At 50.4% G+C, this 20,665-nt stretch overlaps 1 protein-coding gene across 1 annotated transcript in view; it reads left to right on the top strand.

The window, feature by feature from the left end:
* The window catches only part of WTIP (WT1 interacting protein), an 81,419-nt gene that overhangs the window by 30,210 nt on the left and 30,544 nt on the right, over nt 1–20,665 (top strand). The window contains exon 2 of the mRNA XM_064159899.1: nt 463–564. Coding sequence (XP_064015969.1) covers nt 463–564 — 102 coding nt within the window. The remainder of the gene's footprint in view (nt 1–462; nt 565–20,665) is intronic.

Below are 20,665 nucleotides of genomic sequence, written 5' to 3'. Positions count from 1 at the left end.
CCAGTGCTCATGGTACTGCACTGCCAAGAGAAGTCTTTTGGGTTTGGACTGACTTGTTGACCTGTTGGTGACTATTGACTGTAATGTGATGGAGCACCAAGTTGTGAAGGTCTTGCTAACTTGTTCCTTGAGCAAACTCAGTTACTCCCAGAGGGACCGTGGACTTTCTGTCCTCTCTTGCTGCACCTGCCTCCCCTGGGTTTGTGTCTTCAGCCAGGCTCAGTCTCCATGCACTGAGACAGCAGCAGAGGCTTCCCCTCCCCATTGTGAGGCCTTAGTTTCCATGCATTTGTTTCACTCAGATCAGCATGCTGCTGCCTTGGGTACTTGAATCTATTTGCAGCCAGGAGCTCACTGATGTGGGAGCTGATAGGGGTGTTGTGGGAGTTGCCAGTCCACAGCCCAGAGCTGGTTTGGGGAGCTGCAGAGGGTTCTAACTTTCATTCTTTTTCTGCTGTGTAGGTATTTGCATAAAATGTGGAAAGGGCGTGTATGGAGCCAGCCAGGCTTGCCAAGCAATGGGCAACCTCTACCATACCAACTGCTTCACCTGCTGCTCTTGTGGTAAGTCAGACCTACCCTAGCCTTAGTAAGTGCCTTCCTTGCATAACATTTATTCTTCTAGCAGCCATTGTGCGAAGTGAGACTCATCTTGCCTGCTTTCTGAGGCACACAAGAGATCCAGCTTCAAAAGCTGTTTTCTTTCATTTGCCAGCTGTAGGTATTCAGTGGTGTTTTCCTAAGCAGCAGCCCAGAGAAGTACTTATTTGGTTGTTTTAAGGACAGCACTTTAAAAATGGCTTCAGCCAGTGCCCACTGCATCAAGTTCAACAAATCCAAGTGCAAGGTCCCAAATCCAGGTCATACCAGTCCCAGGCTTAAATCCAGGCTGGGTGCAGAGTGGGCTGAGAACAGCTCTGAAGAAAGAGACTTGGGGGTTTCATTTGCTGAGAAGCTCACCATGAGCATCAAAAGCAATCTGACAGCAGGGGAAGGGAGGGGATTCTGCTCCTCTGCTCTGCCCTGGTGAGACCCCACCTGGAGCACTGCATCCACTTCTGGTGTCCCCAGCATAAAGAGTGACATGTCGCTGCTGAAGCAGGTCCAGAGGAGGCCACAAAGGTGATCAGGGATCAAGCTACAGGAGTTAGGGTTGTTCAGTCTGGAGAAGAGAAGGCTTCAGGAAGACCTTAGAACAGCCTTCCAATACCTGAAGGGGGCTTTCAAGAAAGCTGGAAAGGGATATTTGACAAAGGCTTGTAGTGATGGGGTGAGGGTGGATGGATTGAAGATTGAGGAGGGGAGACTTAGACTGGAGATGAGGAAGAAATTCTTCACAGTGAGAGTGGGGAAACACTGGCACAGATTGCCCAGGGAGATTCTGGCTACCTTCTCCCTGGAGGTCTTGAAGGCCAGGTTGGATGAAGCCTTGAGCAGCCTGGGCTGGTGGGAGGTGTTCCTGCCCATGGTGGGAGATTGGAACTGGATGATCTTTTAGATCTGTTCCAAACCCAACCCATTCGATATGAATTCTACAGTTTTTCTTCCTGTACCCATGCATTTATTTAGGTTCCTAAGACATTAAAATAGGAACTAAGTGTTGAAGATCTTGTTGTGAAACAGTTGTGTGGCCAAAGATTTACTCTGAGCAAAGTATGTTGGGCATAAATTGTTTATACAAAGGATTAATTAAAGATTAGATGAAGAGCAAAAGGTTGTTGGCATAGGACCAAATAAGTTGATAACAAAGAGGTGATTGCAAAGTTCACCTGTGAAAGAAGTGTCTCTTCTCCTGTGATCTGTACAGGTCAGTACTGGTTTAGAGAAACCTACAACCTGAACGTGGAGTTCAGTGACCTTTATAAATTCCTCTGGACTCTGTTATCAGATTGCAGAACAAGCTCATCGCAGCCCTCCCGGGATCACTCTCGGCTTTGCTCAGGTCTGACGGTGCATGAGTAGCCGTTTTGTTGTCTCTCAAAGTGAGCAGCATCCTGCTTAGCAGAGGATTACAAAATCTGATCTTGGATAATGTCTGCCCACTCCCTGCCAGCGCCAGCCTCGCCTCATTGCACAGCTGAGTTCCAGCTCCTTCGCCGGGGCAGCCCTGGGAGTTCTGAGTGGTCAGGGTGCACCTTGGGGGTCTGTACACAGGTCAGTCATTCTGTTCCTCAGGAGAAGGTCTGAGGGCCAGATGATGTATTTCAGCAACACAACCCAAACCCAGCTTAGTTCTCTGGGAGCCCAGCAAGCGTTTGTGCGTGCTGCGGCGAGGTGTGTGTGGCCAGTGTACATCTCCCGCGGGGCAGCTGCAGACACGTCTGCTGCAGCGGGGCACTGCCCCAGCCCGCAGCGCACCGCGGTGCTGACGCATGCAGCCCGCCCTGCGTCACCCCGCTCCAGGCTGGCTCCCCGGCTTCTGCTCACCGCCTGCAGGGCCCAGCTAGCATCTGCCAGCGTGTTTCACAAGGAGGAGCTTAGGTTTCCTGCTCTCTGCAGCCTCTGATACAGCCCTGTCGAACGGGGAATGTGTGGGGGCTTGCTGATGTTAGGCTGTGGCAGTGGTGCCCGAGCGCAGGTGATGCACTTCATCAGAGCTTAGGTTCAGCCACATGGAATCAGAGAATGGTTTAGGCTGGAAGGGACCTCTAAGCTCAGCCAGTTCCAACCACCCCTGCCATAGGCAGGGACACCTCCCACTAGAACAGGTCGCTCAAGGCCTCATCCAGTCTGGTCCTGAACACCTCCAGGAAGGTTGTGGAGCACAGAATCACAGAATGTGATCACATTTGGTGCTTCTGTGCTCTATAACCTCCCTGGGCAACCTGTACCAGTGTCTCACCACCCTCACTTTAAAGAACTTCTTCCCAACATCCAGTTTCAATCTCCCCTCTGCCAGTTCAAACCCATTCCTCCTCATCTTGTCATTACAAGACCTTGTCAGTAGTCCCTCCCCAGCCCTCCTATAGCTCCCTTCAGATCCTGGAAGGCCACTCCAAGGTCTCCTGGAAGCCTTCTCTTCTGCAGGCTGCAGAGCCTCAACACTCTCAGCCTGTCCTCGTAGCAGAGTTGCTCTGAGCATCCTGGTGACCACCTCTGGACTGGCTCCAACACTTCCATGTTCTGCTTGTGCTGGGGGCTCCAGAACTGCACCCAGGACTGCAGGTGGGGTCCGAGGAGAGCAAAGCCAAGGGGCAGAATCCCCTCCCTGCCCTGTGCCCACACTGCTCTTGCTGCAGCTCAGCACAGGGTTGCTGTCTGGGCTGCACTCACACTGCAGGCTCCTGTTGATCTTTTCACCTCCATGCCCCTGGGAGTCAAAAGCAGAGCTTTTCCTCTCAACTGGGCTCCAGAACAGCATCAAAATGAGCACAGATGGAAAGGGGATGTTACCTTAACTCTTTGGTATCTCACTTTATTTGGGGCTGCACTGTCTTGGGAAGATCAGAATGATTCAGGACAGTGCCAGTTGATCCAGATCTTGGGAATGAGCTGTGCAGGTCCCACCTGTGGGAAGGTGCTGCTGAAAGGTGTACAGGACCCCCTGTATAAGCAGTGAAATGGAAACTTCAGCAGCACTGCAGTTTCTGAACAGGAAGTTCATCTTCCCTTCGGTATGACATTGGTGGGACCTAGGTGAGAATTCTCTGCTCTGCTTTCAGTGGCCAGCTTCAGAGAGAGGAGGAAAAACTGGGGAGGGTCTGGAATGTTACATAGATGATGAAAGGCTGGAGGAAAGCTAATGGTGAGAGCCTGGTGTGGTTTAGGTATCAGAAATGAGGGGAGGGGCACATGGCTGGAGCTTGTTAAACACTTTCACCATAGAACATGGCTAGAAAGCAGTCTCGTGTTAGAGACAAGCACAAGAGGGATCTCCTCTGGAGGCTGACATGACACAGTTCAAATAGCAAGTCAAGGACAATAGGATGCTTAGCTGCTGGGACAAAATAGCCAGAGAAGTGGCATATTCTCTGCTCGTTGTTTTCAAATTAAGACCAAATGCCCCTTTGGAAAGTGTTTTAAGCTGAGGCAAGCTTTTAGATTCAGTACTTGGGTAGCTGGGTGGTCGTGAATGACCTTTGCCAGGCAGGGGGCCACAGCACACAGATTAATGCTCAGTCTTTGACAGGGGAGCAGAGAAGTGCTCTCTGCCCGAAACAGCTTCTGTGTATAGTTTGAGATATGAGGTAGAGTAATCTTCCTTTCCTTCTTTTCCTCCCCAAACTCTCCTCCAGCAGTGTCCAGTCTTACTTTCGGTGTAACAGATCTGAAACGTCAGAGGCAGGGACTGAAGAAGGAAGGCTGTATACCTGCAGACCCCTCATTTAGATAAGGGGGGCAATATTTAACCAGCCACAGTTAACTAAAACAAACAAACAAGCAATTTCAAACCCTTGGGGAAAGTTGTGGTTTGCAGCCCACTCAGGCTGCAATGTGCTAATGAAAGATGGAGCTCTCAGCAAAGACAAGTGCAGCTCTGCAGAGAAGTGGCAAGACACTTAGTAGCAAATTCTGCCCTAGCCAGAGTCCTTTCTTAGGCACTTCTTTGAGCTTAGCTTTGGGTTCAGTGCCCAGTGCCATCTGTCAGGTGCCCTGCTTGCCGCGGGCAGTGTGCAGCTGAAGGAGCCGTCCTGCACCCCTCAGGGAGTCCTTTCTGACTCCCACCCTCGTAGATCAGCCTTGCTGCAGGGTTGGTGTGGCTTGTAGCCGAGAGCAAAACCACGCTCACAGGTGCAGGCACCTCGGTGGGGCTTCCAACCGTGCTGGTGTGGAGGTGTGGGGATGCAAGGGTGGATCCCCAGGGGTCTTCTGCAGTGGTGGTGGTTAGCTGTTGAGAACATGCCTGCAGAAAGGTGGAAGTATTTTAGAGAGACATAAAGAGGAGACTTGTGTCCCTCTTAGATGTCTTGGTAGCATGCTTAGAGGGCCAGTCTCTTTGCTGTCTTCCTGTTCTGACTGCTCTGGGGCAAAACTCAGCACTGAACTGATCCAGAGGTGAGTGGAATCCGTGCAAAATAAAGGACATCTTGCCCGTGAGCTGAGGTGAGGGGAAGAATGGAAAGGAAAAGTAAATGATCTGGCAGACACATTTCATGTGCTGCATTTCTGCCTGTGATGTGTCCAGCAGGCTTTGGGTAGTTGAGCCTTGCTCCTACAGCCAGGCAGGTTCAGCATCTCAGACCCAGGCCCCGGTTTAGTTGATTTTTGTTGTGTCTCTGTGTAAACCCCTACTGCCTTCTGCAAAAGCCATGCTCCTCAGATAGCTTTTTTCAGAGGTCAGATAATGCTCTTTGGGTAATGTGAAAGCCAAAGTGATCTGATTTCCCTGGGATCAAGTGGTTCAATGTAGATCTTTATCCACAGTCTCTTAGAGAAAACAACTGCAGCTTGTTAGGGTGGTTTTTAAATGTAGATTCAAATCCTCTCCCAGCCCTAGCACCAGTGGAGCCTCTTTCAGGCCTCGATTCAGCAAAACACTCAGCCGTGCTAAAATGTGTCCCCCTGCTCAGCTGTAAGCTGGCTGTGCTGAACCTTGGTAACAGAGATGCATTCAGGCAGCGGCGCACGCCCTCCCTGCTGGCAAGTGGAACATTTTCCTTTTGGCAGGAATTCAGCTGCAGATTTTGCTTACAGAAGACAAGAGCTGACAAATGTCTGCCTGAACAGCTCCTCTGACTCCTCTTGGTAGTATTTCAGAGCATGACAGGATTTCTTGGAGAACAACTGCAGTAATGGCAGCTTGTGTGCTCTGAGTGCAGGTGATCAGTTGCAGGACTTAATGGGCTCTGTTTGATACTCGTGACCAAAGATAACTTACCAGGTGCCTCCAGTTGCAGATGGTAATGCCCATCCACAGCATCTTGTCCAGGCTGAAAATGTTCGTCCAGTGGTAGTGATTGTGGGAGCTGCAGTAAGAGAAACCATTGTTTTGTTGTTTGTTGCTCTGGGGCTGTGGGAGATGGGCAGGGACCCAGCTTTGCGGAGGGAAGGGTTTGAAGGCTTTGTGCTCGCAAAGCTGAGATGTGTTTGGCCATAGACCCCAGGAACACGTTCTGCTCTCTTACCTGGAGGCAAGTGCTTGAGCAGGCCAGCGTTTTCAATTTGTGCTTTTGCCACTGGGTGTAAGGCACAGGAAATCACCACAAGATAGAATCACAGAATTAGAATTGCCAAGTTGAAAGGGATCTCAAAGATCATTCAGTTCCAATCCCCCTGCTGCGGGCAGGGACACTTCACACTGGATCAGGTTGCTCAGAGCCATATCCAGCCTGGCCTTAAAAACTGTCAGGGATGGAGCTTCCACAACATCAGTCAGAAGCCTAAAGCAAACTGCGTAATCCCAGAGGTGTACACTTGATTTTTTTTACCTGGTAGCTCTTGCAGCTATTGATCATGCTGGAGCAGTCACAGGGCTCTTGTACAGCAGTTTAACTTTCAGGGACAGCTTCCAAAGGTGTGGTTCCTTCAGCTGATGGCTGGCACTGCTGCTGCTGCCTCGGCGACAGCCTTTGCCCAGACCTCACCAGCTCCAGCTCATTGCTGCAAGCCTCTGAGAGGAGGGTCACAGTGAGGACTGACTGCACTGCTCTCTTCCAAGGCCCAAGGGGGACAGCTGCTGCAGTGGGCATTGTTACACTGAAGGTATAAAGAACAGTTCTGAACTAGTCTGTGCCCTCCAAGTGTCATGGAAGGGATGAACTAATGCCATGGTAGTGGGCACAAGCTGCCTTTACACTCCTGTTAAGCCTCACAGACAACAGCTCTGTTTAGACTGAAGCCACTCAGTGCTGCTTCAGGTATGTGTCTATTAATAGGAGGTTCCTCATGTCCCAGCTTGCAGGGAGAAGTTCTTGTGACACTGGAAATGGTCTTCTGCATATTTGTTGCCCTGGGTTGAACCTTTGTTTACTCTTGGTGGTAGTAAGGCACAGAACATCTTAAGAGAACTGTGTCCCTTCAGTGTATTTTTATCAGCAGTTGGTGAGTTTTTTCATTACCCAAATTCCCAGTGGAAGGTTCATTTTCAATCCGTGTTTGTTCTGCCTCCACAGTGTATTTGTATGTTTGGCAGAAGTCGCTGCATCCAAACTGTCATTTTGCAGCCCTAAATTGAGCTCTCTGTGAATTTTCACATAGCATAAAACAAAGCTGAGTGCTAAATCAGCTTGGCACCCCGTGTCCAGCAGTGTTAGAACTGGTGGTGACAGTGGCACAAAAGTCTGTGTCAGTGGCTTTGAACTCTCCCAGTGCCTCGTGGATGACTTAGATGACTCAGCTGCAGGTTCTGTGTCTGTTTATCTGATTGCTACTGCTTTGTGCAACTGTGAGGAGCACCAAGAAAATGCTAAGAACACATCTCAGAGTGCCAGGTTGGAGGGGACTCCCAAGGATCATCTGCTCCAACCTTTCTAGGTGATAGTGGAGTTGAAATGAGCTGGCCCAACACCCTGGCAAGCTGAATCTGAAACTGTCCAGTGGAGGAGGATCCACAGCTTTCCTGAGAGACGATTCCAGAGTCTGACTGTGCTCATGGAGAAACATTTTCTTCCGCAGTCCAGTGGGAATGTCCCCAGCAGTAACTTGTCCCCCTCACCTCATGTCTTTTCTTTCCTCCTGGTAGCCACCCTTTATCTGCTGGTCCATGGCAGTAAGGTCTGCCCTGAGCCTTCTCTTCTCCAGGCTAACCAAGCCCAGCTCTCTCAGCCTTTCCTCACATGGCAGGGCTGTGTCCTCTGATCAGTCCTGGGGCCCTTGCAGGCTGGAATTCTGGGATCCTGGGTCTGTAATCCTGCCAGAGCCATTGGCTAATACCTGATGTTCAGGGGGAAGGCAGGCTGGTGGGTGATTCAGTGCTGTGCATGTGGGAACATTCCTGCTTGACCCTTTTGGCCTGGATGCCCTCAGCTCGCAGAACCGCAGCCGTTACTCATCCCGGGCTCAGACCCCGCACCTGGGCTGGATTCGTGGCCACCTGAACCTTCGGTGCTTTCCAGATGTAAGTGCAGCTGGTGCACTGCCAGATATGATTCATAGGAAGAGCCAGGCTGTGTGCAAAGGGGGCAGTTTGGTTAGGAAGGACCTTAAGGTCCTAAAGAAGCTGCCTGTGCTGCTAGGACTGCAGGTTGTGCAGATGTGTGGTGCTGCTGAGGAGAGCAGAGCTCTGCCTGGTCCTTCTGCCTCCCTGGGAGAAGCTGCAGCCTGTGCTTCCCGTTTTAGCACCTAGCAAGACAGATGGTTCAAAGCTATTTCAGGTATGTCTGCAACTGCAGCCCCAGACAAACTCATCAGCAGAACTGATGGGAAGGGAGGTGCAGGCTTGGGGAGGCACTTGGAGGGCAGGGATGACAGCTGGCTTCAGAGCGTTGGGCTTCACCTTGCGCAAGGCTCTGAAGCGTGGCTGAGTCTCGGCAAAGGAATGTAATCTTGTCTGCTGCTAACTGAAAGTCAAAGCTTGGATGCCAGCCCATGGAGGAGCCCAAGTGCTTTTGAGTACCAATCGGCAGAAAAATGCTTCCTTTATCTTGATCCATGGTTAGTCTGATGCTATCCAGGCTTTAGAAAAACAGAAAGGATGGGATGGGAAAAAGGGAATCAGAGGTGCCTGAGATGGGACCGACAGAGGACACCTGCTTGCTTTCGAATGTCTTGCGCTGGGCTTGATGTTTTAGGAAGTATTCAGTGGTTTCTCTGCCTTGCTCTGTTATCCCAACTAGCTCTGGTCCAGCAGAGCACCAATCTGTGTGCTGGCCTTTGGATAAACAGGCCAGCCCATGGACTGTGTCCCAGTGCTGCCAGGTGCTAGGCTGTGAAAGGCTTCAGTTCTGTCACGAGTGAGTTGAGCTCAACTCTAGGAGAGAACATGGTTAGGTTTTTAAGGGTGGCTCATCTGACTGACCTGCTCCTGTGCCTTACTTCCACAGGCACCTCTTGCAGGGACATCTCTTGAAGATAGATGTGTTTGAAGCTGGTTTTTTTGGTCTTCATGCAGCGTATGGCTGTTCTCTGAGGACTGCTGTAGCAGCTGCTGTTGGTAGACCTGGAGGCTGACCGGCAGAGGAGGGTAGTATTGGTAGGTAGCTAACAGAGAAGTGGAAAGCATTTCCATCCCCTAGTTGTGATTGTCTGAGGGCATGCAATCATCAGTTGGCTGGTGGTTTGCTTCTGTCTCCTTATTTCCCTGAAAGGTATTAACTGCATTCTGCTACCAATTATTTCAGCACAAAATGCATGACTTGTGCTTGTTTTAACTGGGGGAGACTGCCTGGCAACTAATGGTGGAAACTTGTCTGTGTTGATAGCCTGCCCGTGGATGTATTCCTCCCGCAGTATTTTTGTATTCATAATGTGGAACTGATCACTGCCAGCACCTGTGATCATTTCAGGGCTTGGAAAACACAGAACACAAAATATACCCTAATGAACAAGGTTTCTGTCTCTGTTTTTCATTTCTCTGTGAAAAACAGAAAGAACTTAATCTCTGCCCTGCGTAGCTCTGTGCGTTTGGAATGCCACCTATTGTTCGGCGTAACAAGATTTGCTACCATTTCCCTGCCTCCTTATCGGCATCTGTTGTCTGCAGGTCTCTATTGTCTTAGTCTGAAATCCACATCTCAAGGTCCTGCTCCTTTTGTTTTTGTTTTTTTTTCCTCTCTTCTTCCTTGCTTTCCACTCTTGCCTGTTTAAAATGTTTTCTTGGAAGACATCTCAGCTGCTCCGAAAGAAAAGCTTCCCTTGGGCTGCTGCTGAGTTCATCTCTCCTCTCAAAAGGGAAGAAAGAAATCCAGATAATGCAGAGAGGCGTGCAGGCAAGTCACTGACATTATCAGCAGATGTTTCTGTTTCCTCTTTCCAGGTTCTGTCCTTTCTAAGTACTACCTTAAAGAAACAAAGGAAAAACATGTGAAGGGGAAAAGAGAAGAAAGTGAATGAGAGGAGATACAGGTAGCTGGCTCCCTGCAATCGTAATGAGCGAGTGTCTGCTGTATCTTGGCCCTCTGCATTCTGTAAAGTGCCCAGCCAGTGCTTTAGTGATGTCCTTGAACTGGGCCCCAGGATGCTGTAGCTCTCTGAAATAATTTCTAGTTTACTCTAGATCATCATCACATCACATCTTCAGCACTAAATCAACTCTACGTGAGCCTGTTAATTGGTTTTGTCCTTCTTCACTTCAGCACTCAGTAAATCCTTCTCCAAACAACTGATCATTACTTTTCTGGTGCCTGTCTCAGTAAGTTTGTTCTCACACAGAAGCCTGTCCTTGTACGCAGACATCCACGCTCATGAGTGTAGCCTCCCCTTTGAATGTGCTGCCTGGGTACCCTCCTATTGTTGCAGCGAATCTCCATCACTCCTTTGCCCTGCCCTTTGCATGTGAGGCTCTCACCATTACTGCCCTGGGCTGACCCAAAGTGTGGTCTGTGAGCCACCAGTACCCGATGGAGTTTCTGGTGCTCTGGAGGGATTGACATAGAGTTTTTGTCCCTGCTGCATTTCTGTGAAGGGAAGACCAAGGCTGCCATCTCCCTTGGCCTCTTCCTTCTTTCTGCCTGCCTTTGCCCTGGCATCTGTCTGCTCTGCTGCTGAACAAGTCAGGCTGTTTGACATCTTTTGTTCTTCATTTCAAACCAGCACAGTGGATTTCTCCAGTAAAGATCTTAACTGCATGTCAAGACCTCTTTCTCCAGAGCATAGAGAGCTTGCCCCTTTGCCTTGGCACCCTGGAATCTCAGTGTACCCTGGTCACTTCCTCTTGTGGCTTCTAAAACACACCTTGGGCTTTTCCTGGACCCATGCTGGTAGTCCCTTATCAGCTCTTACCAGGGAGGCAAGACTGTCATTTTGCAGACCTGGAAACTTCAGCCTGTTCCTCCTCAACAGCAAAGTGTAGTCAGTGGCAGAGCTTCTCTCCCCGCACTCCTGCCCTGCCAACCCTACCTAATGAGGACAGAAGTCCTTGCAAAGGATGTGGTGTGAAGTGGAAATCTGGTTCTGCTGCTTCTCTTATCACTGTCCTCATGGAACAAAAGGACTCTTACTCTGCACCTCACCCTTGCCTGCTACCCAGGCTGTGTTACCAACTCATCCTTAATAATAGTTCTCATTTACTGCTTATTGCAGGAGAGAGACGTCTCTGTGGCATGAAAACTCCCTTTCAGACTGCCTTCTGGCAGAGGGTGTTGGCAAGCAACTGGGAGGAGAAGGGGTTAGGATTGGTAGGTTGGTGGTCATGAAGGGGGTAGATCAGCCTTGTGAATCAGAGGATGGGACTTTACCCCCCCTTGCTGCAGGCTCCTTGGTCATTTTGGGCAGACAGTTGTTCTCACCTAGCTCACTCGGGTGATACTGTGCTGATTTCATTAGTGTTTGGCAATTATTTGGAAATCCTGAGGCTGAAGTAGTGGAGAAGGGAGAAGTTTTGTCAGTTACTGGGTAACTGTGCCACGGTGAGATGCATTTGCTGGAGGGGGAACCGTTGCAGAGCTGCTGCAGCAGGCTGCTGGAAAGCTCTGCTTGCTCAACTGCTGAGTGTTTACAGTTTCTGTCGGGCCACTTGGAGGATTATGTAGCACTAAATACAGGGACCAGTGGAAGAATTTGTAAGACTACTTTCCCAGCACTGCTCCCCAGAGCCCTCAGTTCCTGGGCCACGTGAGTAACATTCCCACTCCTCTGTCCAAGCCCAATGTTATGTTTTTAATTTATTTTAGGTATCCAAGGAATGCTGTCTCCAGTATTCAGAGAGCTAAATCGGATGTGAGACACAAATGCACCAGAGAAGCTTATCAGAGAAACAGGCTGGGCACGAAGCCTACATAAACAGCCATAAATTTTTCTCTTTGAGATGACAGGACCCGGGAGGCCTGGCCAGTGATAGCTGCAGTAGGCTGTCCCTGGGCACCAAGGAAAGTGCTTTGGTGACCCCCTGGTATTCGACAGGAGATGAATCTTCTGCTTGCTTATTTGCCGCTAGAGGATGGCCAGCTTGGTTCTTGTAAATGAACTTGGGCAAGTCACTTTCTGGAGCTGCTTCCCAGTAGTGGGTGCTTTCTCCTGGCCTTGGACTTCCCAGGAAATTTTAGTTTGGTTTTAACTCTGGCAGCAAAGAATTCTTCTTCCCAACCACTCTTCTCTGCCTCTCTCCCTCAGAACAGAGCACAGGAAGAAACTCAGTTTAATCTCAGCCAGGCAACAGATCTCCCCCCCCCAACTTCCAATAAATATTTCATTTCCTGAAATACCCTGCCTTTGACCAGAACTTCTGCTGGGGCTCTTCAGATTGATCAGTACTTGTGCCCAAATCCAGTTTCAGTTAGTGATGAAATGATTCTGCCGGTGTGGAGAGCAGCATCATGAAGTCAACCAGGTTGGAAGAGACCTCCAAGCTCATCCAGTCCAAGCTAGCACCCACCCCTGTCCAGTCAACTAAGTGCCAGGCTTTGTCTGAGCACCTCCAGGGACGGCAACTCCACCACCTCCCTGGGCAGCCCATTCCAATGCCAATCACTCTGTCTGGGAACAACTTCTGACATCCAGCCTAGACCTCCCCTGGCACAGCTTGGGACTGTCCCTCCTTCTTCTATTGCTGCTTGCCTGGCAGCAGAGGCCAACCCCGCCTGGCTGCAGCCTCCCTTCAAGGCAGCTGCAGACAGCAATGAGCTCTGCCCTGAGCCTCCTCTGCTGCAGGCTGCACACCCCCAGCTCCCTCAGCCTCTCCTCACAGGGCTGTGCTCCAGGCCCCTCCCCAGCCTTGCTGCCCTTCTCTGGACACCTTCCAGCACCTCAACATCTCTCTTGAATTGAGGAGCCCAGAACTGGACACAGCACTCAAGGTGTGGCCTGAGCAGTGCTGAGCACAGGGGCAGAAGAACCTCCCTTGTCCTGCTGCCCACACTGCTCCTGAGCCAGCCCAGGATGCCATTGGCTCTGCTGCCCACCTAGGCACACTGCTGGTTCATGCTCAGCTATTCTCTACCAGTGCCCCCAGGTCCCTGTCTGCCTGGCTGCTCTTAGCTGGGCAGCAGGAACCTGGTCCCATCACACTGAAGTAAGTAGTGGGGTGGAGTGATTTGCCCTAGGGGAGCTCATTCCTTGTCCATGTCTGAAAGGGAGTAATGTTGCAGTACAGCTTTGGTTGTGAACACCACACCAGACGTGTTCTACCAGTGCACACTTGCTGGTTCTGTTAATTGTACCTGTGCAGAGTGAACAGCAGCTGGCTCAATGCACATTTAAAAGCAGGACTGGATTTAGCAGTCATTTCTCATTACTGACTGCTGTGTCTCAGTGGTTGTCCATCAGTGTGTTTTAAGACATGAAGTCTGGTGTTTCCTCATGTTAGATTGGCTGTGTTCATAGAGCCACAGTCCTGCCTCGGCTGGCTGCGTGGGCACTCAGTGCTGTCACTCTTCCAGCTGCACTCCCTGCAGAATGTTTCCTGGAAATAATGCAGATAGGTGATTTGGGTGAGTCAGAGGATTGCCAGCTGTAGGAACCACAACCTTGCAAATTCAGACCCAGGGAAACAAATTGCTGAGTCAGTATTGACAGTCCAGTGGTCTCTAGAGCAGCACACCCCAAAGTGGTGCACCCACACCCTAGAGAGTGTTCAAGATTCGTAGCATCATAAAAAGGTTTGGGTTGGAAGGGACCTTCAGGACCATCCAGTTCCAACCCCCTTGCTACAGGCAGGGACACCTCCTGCCAGCCTAGGTTGCTCAAGGCCTCATCCAACCTGGCCTTGAACACCTCCAGGACATCCACAGCATCCCTGGGCAGCCTGTGCCAGTGTCTGCCCATTCTCACTGTCAAGAATTTCTTTTTTAATATCCAGTCTAGATGATCCACTGGGGTGCAAGAAGGAAATACTTAAGTGGTGAATGTATATTGGAGTTGCTCAAAGATGGAGCAAGAAAATTCTCAGAAGTGTTTTACTGATAGGGGATCATGATCAAACCCAGCTGAGAGAGCACTGTCCTAGAGGAGGGAAGCCCAAAGAAGACACAGCCCCTAGGACTTGCTTGCTGTTCCTACAAGTTACTGGACAAAGGAGTGTGTGTGTGCTTAGGGAAATGAGGGTGGAAGCCATCCACTGAAACTCTTCAGAAGGCATGTAGGTGAGAGGCAGAGACAATGTGCTCTAAGCCTCAGCTTTGAACAGATGTTGATTTCTTGCCCTGCTTCAGTTCTAGAGCCACAGCATCCCTGTTGTTCCAACTACTCTTCTTCAGGCTCTGCTGCGTGAGGCTGGATCAAGTAAAGCAGCCAGTGGCTAATATCTCTGTCCTGTGGTGCTTGGATGGTGGCGGTGAGGATAGTTTAGTGGACAGGCAGAGGTGGCACATCAGGGATCCTGACACCTGCACTTCAGACCTCAAGGAGATTCCAGCTGGATGGGAAGTCCTCCCCTTCCAGTGAAGTTCTGCCACTGGTTACATGCAGTTTAGAGTGATTAACTCGGGGGTGACAGCAGCCAATGGAGGCTGTGGTTTGTGTTTTTGCATCTGCTATAGAGCTGCGTTCCCACCTAGCTCAGATGTTGAGCTGGTGAACAGGGTGTGTGAAAACAGAAAACCAGGGCAAAGTCAAAAGGAGGAATAACCAAGTTTGATAAGAGCATGGCTGAAAGCAGTGGTTTTCATTGTCTTAGTCACCACTGGCTGCAGTGGTGAGCTGATGTCTCATGCTGGGCAGGGGAGAGAGGAAGGAAGTGGATTTAGTGGAAAATTGATTGCATCTACTTGGGCTCTTTCCAGCTGAATCCTGAGTTAAGTACATTCATCCTGAACTAATCATTGAGGAGAATTGGCTGAAATCTCACATACTTCTTAAAAGGAAAGCTAAGCACTAAAAGGAACAATATCCTTGTTGTACCTGGGAGCCAAAAGATGTGAGTGCACCATCAGGAGTCCTACCTATTCAGCTCTCTGTCTTGGACCTGTCTTGTGGTTGTCGTTCTAGTGTCGTTCTAGAATACTGTGGTCAGTCCACTGCAAAGCATCCAGGACAGGCTCACTGGGAGGGCTGATTTCTGGTCATGTTTCAGATTGGCTGGGTAGGCCCCGGCTCATTCCATTAATTCAGTGCAACAGTAATGTTCAGTTTTCATTTGTCTGCAGCGAAGCAGACTGGGATATTGTCTACAAACAAGGTTTTGATCAAAGTTACACAGAGTAAGTCTGAAGTAGCATTAGTAACATCAGTAACAATCAGTTCAGCAAGGTGAGCAAGAGTTGTCTCTCTGTGCAGTGCTCGCAGACTTACTGCTGCACGGTGGAAACCCAAAGAATGCCCTTCAGACCTGGCAGAATATTTAATCCTCTCCCATCCCAGGAATTTCAGGGCTCTTCTCCCCTCTGTGCTAGCTGTTAGAAGCTTTCTTAACACATCTGGTCCCGAGGACCATTCCCCAGCATACTCTTCCACGAAGGGGAAAGTCAGAGCAGCTGCTCAGGATGCCATCCCTGGGTGCTGTGGATCTCAGCAGCCTGGCTTTGCTGTCAGGGTTCCTTTAAGGGAGGGAGGACTGCGCACTCCCAGCTCGACTTCAGAAGCGCCTGGGTGCCATCGGTGCTGGCTGCTGAGCACTTTCTGGCTGTGACTCAGAGGGAGCACTGCTGGTGGGTTGAGGTGCAGCAGCAGCACCCTTTGGTGCTGCTCACACCGAGGTGCTGACACACGCAGTGCTACTGGCGGGAAGAAAGTGAACTGTTCTCTGCAAATCCATTCTTGTTTTTCTGGGGCAGTGCAGAAGGCAGTTCAGGGAAGTGTCTCATCTCCCTCGAGGCTGCCTTGCATGTTGTCACAGGACCCAGCTGTGTCCACTCCTTCTGTTCAACATACCTTCTGTATAGCCTTAGGAGAGAAGGTGATGTTGCAGAGCTGACGGTCAGCAGCCTGACATGCCAGCTGCTAGGCAGAATGCTGATACCTGCTTCAGAGCCAGGCTAACCTATGACTTGGAGCTGAGGCTGAACTAGAACGAGGGAGAGAATAAGGGCTTGCAAGAGAGAACTTGGTAGCAGTCATGAGAGGTCCGAAGTGCCCTCTATTCAATGAGTTTACTTTGGTTTTGCTGGTTAAGTATGTCAGGTGGAGTCTCCGGTGGAATTTTACCCCATGTTGAATGTTCAGATGTCAGTAGGGACCAAACGGCTTGGGGGGGTTGCCCTTCCCTCCCCCCTTTTGTTTTTTTAACTCTTCTTTTAGTCTTAGTGGAACAGGGTGGCTGCTGCTTTTGGATGCATTGCCACAGAAATTAGCACCCCTTCATCTGCTCATTAACTTCAGTCAGTGCAAAGCTGGATGGCTTGGTCGTGTCTCCTGCAGAGAGCTCACACGTGCAGTACGAATGTTGTTGAGCAGAGGACTATCACTTCCACTTAAACTTGCCCACTTCTCTGTTGCCCAAAGGAGACCTGATCAGGGCCTAAAAAAGCTGCTGAATTAAAAATACCAGTTGTGCCTGTGATCTGCATCCTGCTCATTTCCAGTTGAAGACTGAGGTTTCAGGCTTCCACTTACAAAGCTCTTCTCTAGTCTGGTGGTGACTGCAGAGGCTGCTTTGTTCTTCAGAATGCAACAGAAGCTTGAGATCAGCGGAGATTTAAAACAAACAAAAGGGAATGCTTCATACAAGGCATAATGAAATTGTGGAGCTCAGCTGCCATAGGGACGGCGTGGAGGCCAAAAGTATAAATGATCTCATGGAGGAATTAGACAAATTAAAGAAGGATTGGTCCAGTGAGGCTATTAAACATAATAGTTATGATGCAACCTGCGGTGCAGGAAGACCTTAAGTGCTGGCTGTTGGAAGCCAGAGGTTGTTCTTGGGAACAGATCAATCTGTGTGAGCCCTATTTCTAATGCTTTTTCCCACTGAGCTTCCACTCTTGGCCAGAGCTGGAGACAGGGTACCGTGCTAGATGGATGCTTCTTGCTGCCACTATGGTGACTCTTACTGGAGCCCAAGTGACAACCACCCACCTCACTGCATGGGCAGCAGCCAGCAAGGCTGCTGGAAAGTCTGCATCTTGCAGAGGCAGGAAGGCTTGGGGCTGCAGCTTGGGGATGGATTGATTTTGCTGCAGAATGGGCTGGCACTGGGGCCCTAGGGTAGTGCGATAGGACAAGTACTCTTCTAAGACGTGACTTAAAGGCAGCAGCTGGCAAAGCAGCACTCTGTGCTGAGACCAAGCAGAGTCTGTGATGGAATGATGAAAGCTGCCCAGAGCAGAAGCTACTTTGGGGGAGAAGCTGTGTCCCCTTCCCTCCCAGCTAGCTGAGCAGTGGGGAGGCCTCTCATGGTTTGTACCCAGTGGTCTGTGTTGCTGTGTGGAAAAAACATCTTAAGTATGTTGAAGCTTTATCTCACATTTCTCTGTTAGGTTATTAAGAACTGTATCTTAAGAGAGATGTTAATAGATCGGCCCAAAATAGCTGTGAGATGGATGTATTTCTGGTTTTAAATACCTGCTTTCCTTATATAAGTTTTTACAAACTCCTTTTCAACATAAATTCTTCTGTTGGAGCTTCCTGGAAATCATTTTATGCCTTAGCTCTGAAATTGATGGGTGGTGTGGGATAGAATAAATACATAAGTGAGAGAGAAAGGAAACATCTGCCAGTTGTAACTTCTGCAAATTCGATGGGAGTTTGCTGAGTTTCTAACGTGGGCTGCACAGGAACGCTTTGCCCCAGTGCCAGAGATCTTCTTGTCCCTGCAGCATTCAGTAACCTTTTGGTTAAATAACCTGACTGAGGAGTGGGAGAGGAGAGAATTCCACACTAGAGTAAACAGGGCACAGAGATTATGGATACCCTGCCAAGAAAGATGGGGCTTTCCAGCCAGGTAACAAAAGATGTTAGCTATCTGTCTACATAATCCTGCTGGAGACTGACAGTTGAAGTCATGCGGCTAGGCTGGGGCAGAAGTGTACCCTTCATGTCCTCTCGCCCTGAGCCTGAGCTCTCTGGCTTCGGTGTGAATGCTGCAGAGCGTCAGAGCAGGGCAGGTTACCTGCCTCAGAGCAGAGATGCCAGCGGGTTGGCAGCAGAGGCAGGCTCTCTGGAGCTATTTCCTTCGGTGTGAGAGCTGACACAAGGCAAACTCCTAGGGAAGGTAATGAAGTTCTTCGTTTTGACATTGTGGCAGGTTAAGGTAAACTGCAGAGGAAAGTGTAGCGTTTACCCTGGGCTGCAGAGGTCAGAATGACAAAGTGCCTTGTTTTCATCTGGATTTTGGCACACGTTAGTGACTGCATAGCAAAGACAGACCCCTTTCTGGCAAAGACGGCACCTTGGGGCGGGTCTGCGGCTTGTGTAAGTGGTGGTGAATTCAGCGCTGCCGCCACGGTTTGCACCGGGTGCAGGTTCGGCTTTGCACGGTGGCGGGCAGCGTGTGGTGCTGGCACGCCTGTGCGGCAGGAGCTGGCTCTGCGCTGGAGCGGGGGCACAGAGCGGAGAGCGGCGCAGGGCCTGGCCGACAGCCCAGGCGTGGGAATGGTGGTGGTGTGGTACAAGGGTGCGCTTGTGAGCGACCCGAGGAGAGCCAGGCAGCAGGAGGAAAAAGAGTTAGCTGCCATCTGCCTCTCCGGGACAGATCAGCTTGAGATAGAGAAGGGGAATGAATGCTGACTGTGTGGGCACAGCGAATTCGCGCTGGAAGGCTGGCACCGAGTGTGCAAATGCGAGCGAGCAGAGGAACTGAACCGGCGGAGGGGCAGGCAGTTACAGGCTGAAGCAGCAGTTCGGTTCAGGTGATAACATAAGTTGCCATGCAGAGCCCTTTCTGCCCTTTCCCCGCGTCCCTGCTTTTTGCAGAGCAAACCTCCCGGCCGCTCCCAAGCGTTCGTTCGTCTCTGCTGTGTCTGCCTACCTGATGGTAATGTTTGATTCAATTTGTTCACAGGCTCTGAATACTCTTTCCTGAAAGAATCGCATGTAAAGGGAGAAAACAATACACATCCTGTACTCCACCTTCACAGGCCTCTAGCATACGATGCCACCTTTTGTTTGCAGGAGTTTAAATTTCAAATAAAATCCCAGCATTCTTTAGGGGAAAAAAAAAAGGCAAGGGCCTCTCCCCTGCTTAGATTGTCAAATCCCAGACTAGCCCGGAATTGAATAGACCAAGTCAGTGACCTCAGGCAGAAAGAATGTTGGTTATTTACGTAGGGCTTCTGCTATTTTAGCAGCAAACCTTTTCTTCTGAAAGGACAATGTATACTGTTTTGTGTTTACGGCCGAGTAAAAAGCTTGTACATTTGAGATTTGCATGGTAATGGCCTCGTAACTCCATATACAGCATCCTCACCGGCGGCAGCGCAGGGCTCGGCTTTGTCTTAGCCCTGCAGAGCTTTCAGAGGCTCTCACAAAAGTTCTCTGAAAACCCCTCCTGAAGATCCAGATGCTTAGAGGTTCGCTTTGGTGGCTTTTCCTTTCTGCCCAGGGTTTTCCCTTCTTTTTTTTCGCCTTTGCAGCCCCCCAAATTCCACGTGCTTGCTTTATGAACTATCAGCCCAGCGCTCAAAATATTTTGATGCATCTCGGGCGGCGGAGCCAGGCAAATGCCCGAGCGGTAATTCACAGCCCAGCGTCTTCCCCGCGGGAATGGCAGGGCTTTACGGGCATTCTGCCCCCTGGACGAGCCTGCGATTCCAAATGGGTTTTAAAGTGTGCCTCTCTCAATAGATCGTAACCATGAGGAGCTATTGTGTGGGCAAAGCACACATTTAGGATCCGATCCTGCATTCCTTAAAGTCAATGGGAGTCTGAGCGTGAAAGGAATGCAGGATTGGGTCCTGAAACAGGGGAGCAAAACTGTGTGCCAGATTGCTTTGAAAAGAAGAATACAGCACATCCACAGTAGCCACTTTTTAGTGTTTCGGGTTTCAAACGGCCGGAGCCTGAGAGAAGTGGCTTCTGCCAACAGGCAGTATCTGCTATTCAAAGGGCTTGGCACCGAGGGGGTTTTCTCTTCTATCTCACCCCCCCGAAAGCTGTAGAAATTCACCCTTCCTTTCACAGAGCCTGAGCGGTTGAGCATTGTGAGGGGGGGACGGGCTGGGGGAGGTGGAGGAAGGATGTTTCTCCCAGCCAAGGCTGGAACTGGAGCGGAGTCCTCCTGGCAGCCTCTGCCCGCTGGGAAGACCCCACACTGCCCTGGCACCAGCCGGGCAGGCTGTGGCTCCCACCTCACCCAGGGGTTGGGCTTCACATAGTGTGGGGGCCTTGTGTGAGGCCCCTGCAGAGGATCACAGGATGCTCTGGGTTGAAAAAGACCTTAAAGCTCTTCAGGTTCCAAGCCCCTGCCATGGGCAGGGACACCTCCCACTGGCCCAGGTTGCCCAAGGCCTCATCCGACCTGGCCTTGAACACCTCCAGGGATGGGGCATGGAGGACAATGGAACAGAAGATTTTACTTCACAGTTACTGAGGGGCTAAAGCAGCCTTGGTGCTCTCTGTTCTCAAGCAGGTGCAGTGACAGGAACCTCACCTAAAGGTAATTTCTCTGTAGATGAGCCAGAGGAAGGGACGGGGACTACAGACCCCCTGAGTGCTAAGGCAATGGTAACAGAAGGGAGTTTCCTCATTTTCCATTGGGGGTGGGGGGCACATCTCTAATTCCCGGCAGATATCCTGTGCCAAGGGAGGGGAAGCAAATATC

Source organism: Pogoniulus pusillus, chromosome 20, assembly GCF_015220805.1.
Source record: "Pogoniulus pusillus isolate bPogPus1 chromosome 20, bPogPus1.pri, whole genome shotgun sequence".
Lineage (NCBI taxonomy): Eukaryota > Metazoa > Chordata > Aves > Piciformes > Lybiidae > Pogoniulus > Pogoniulus pusillus.
The sequence above is the reverse complement of the archived record's forward strand: the minus strand, read 5'-3'. Positions and strand labels throughout refer to the sequence as shown.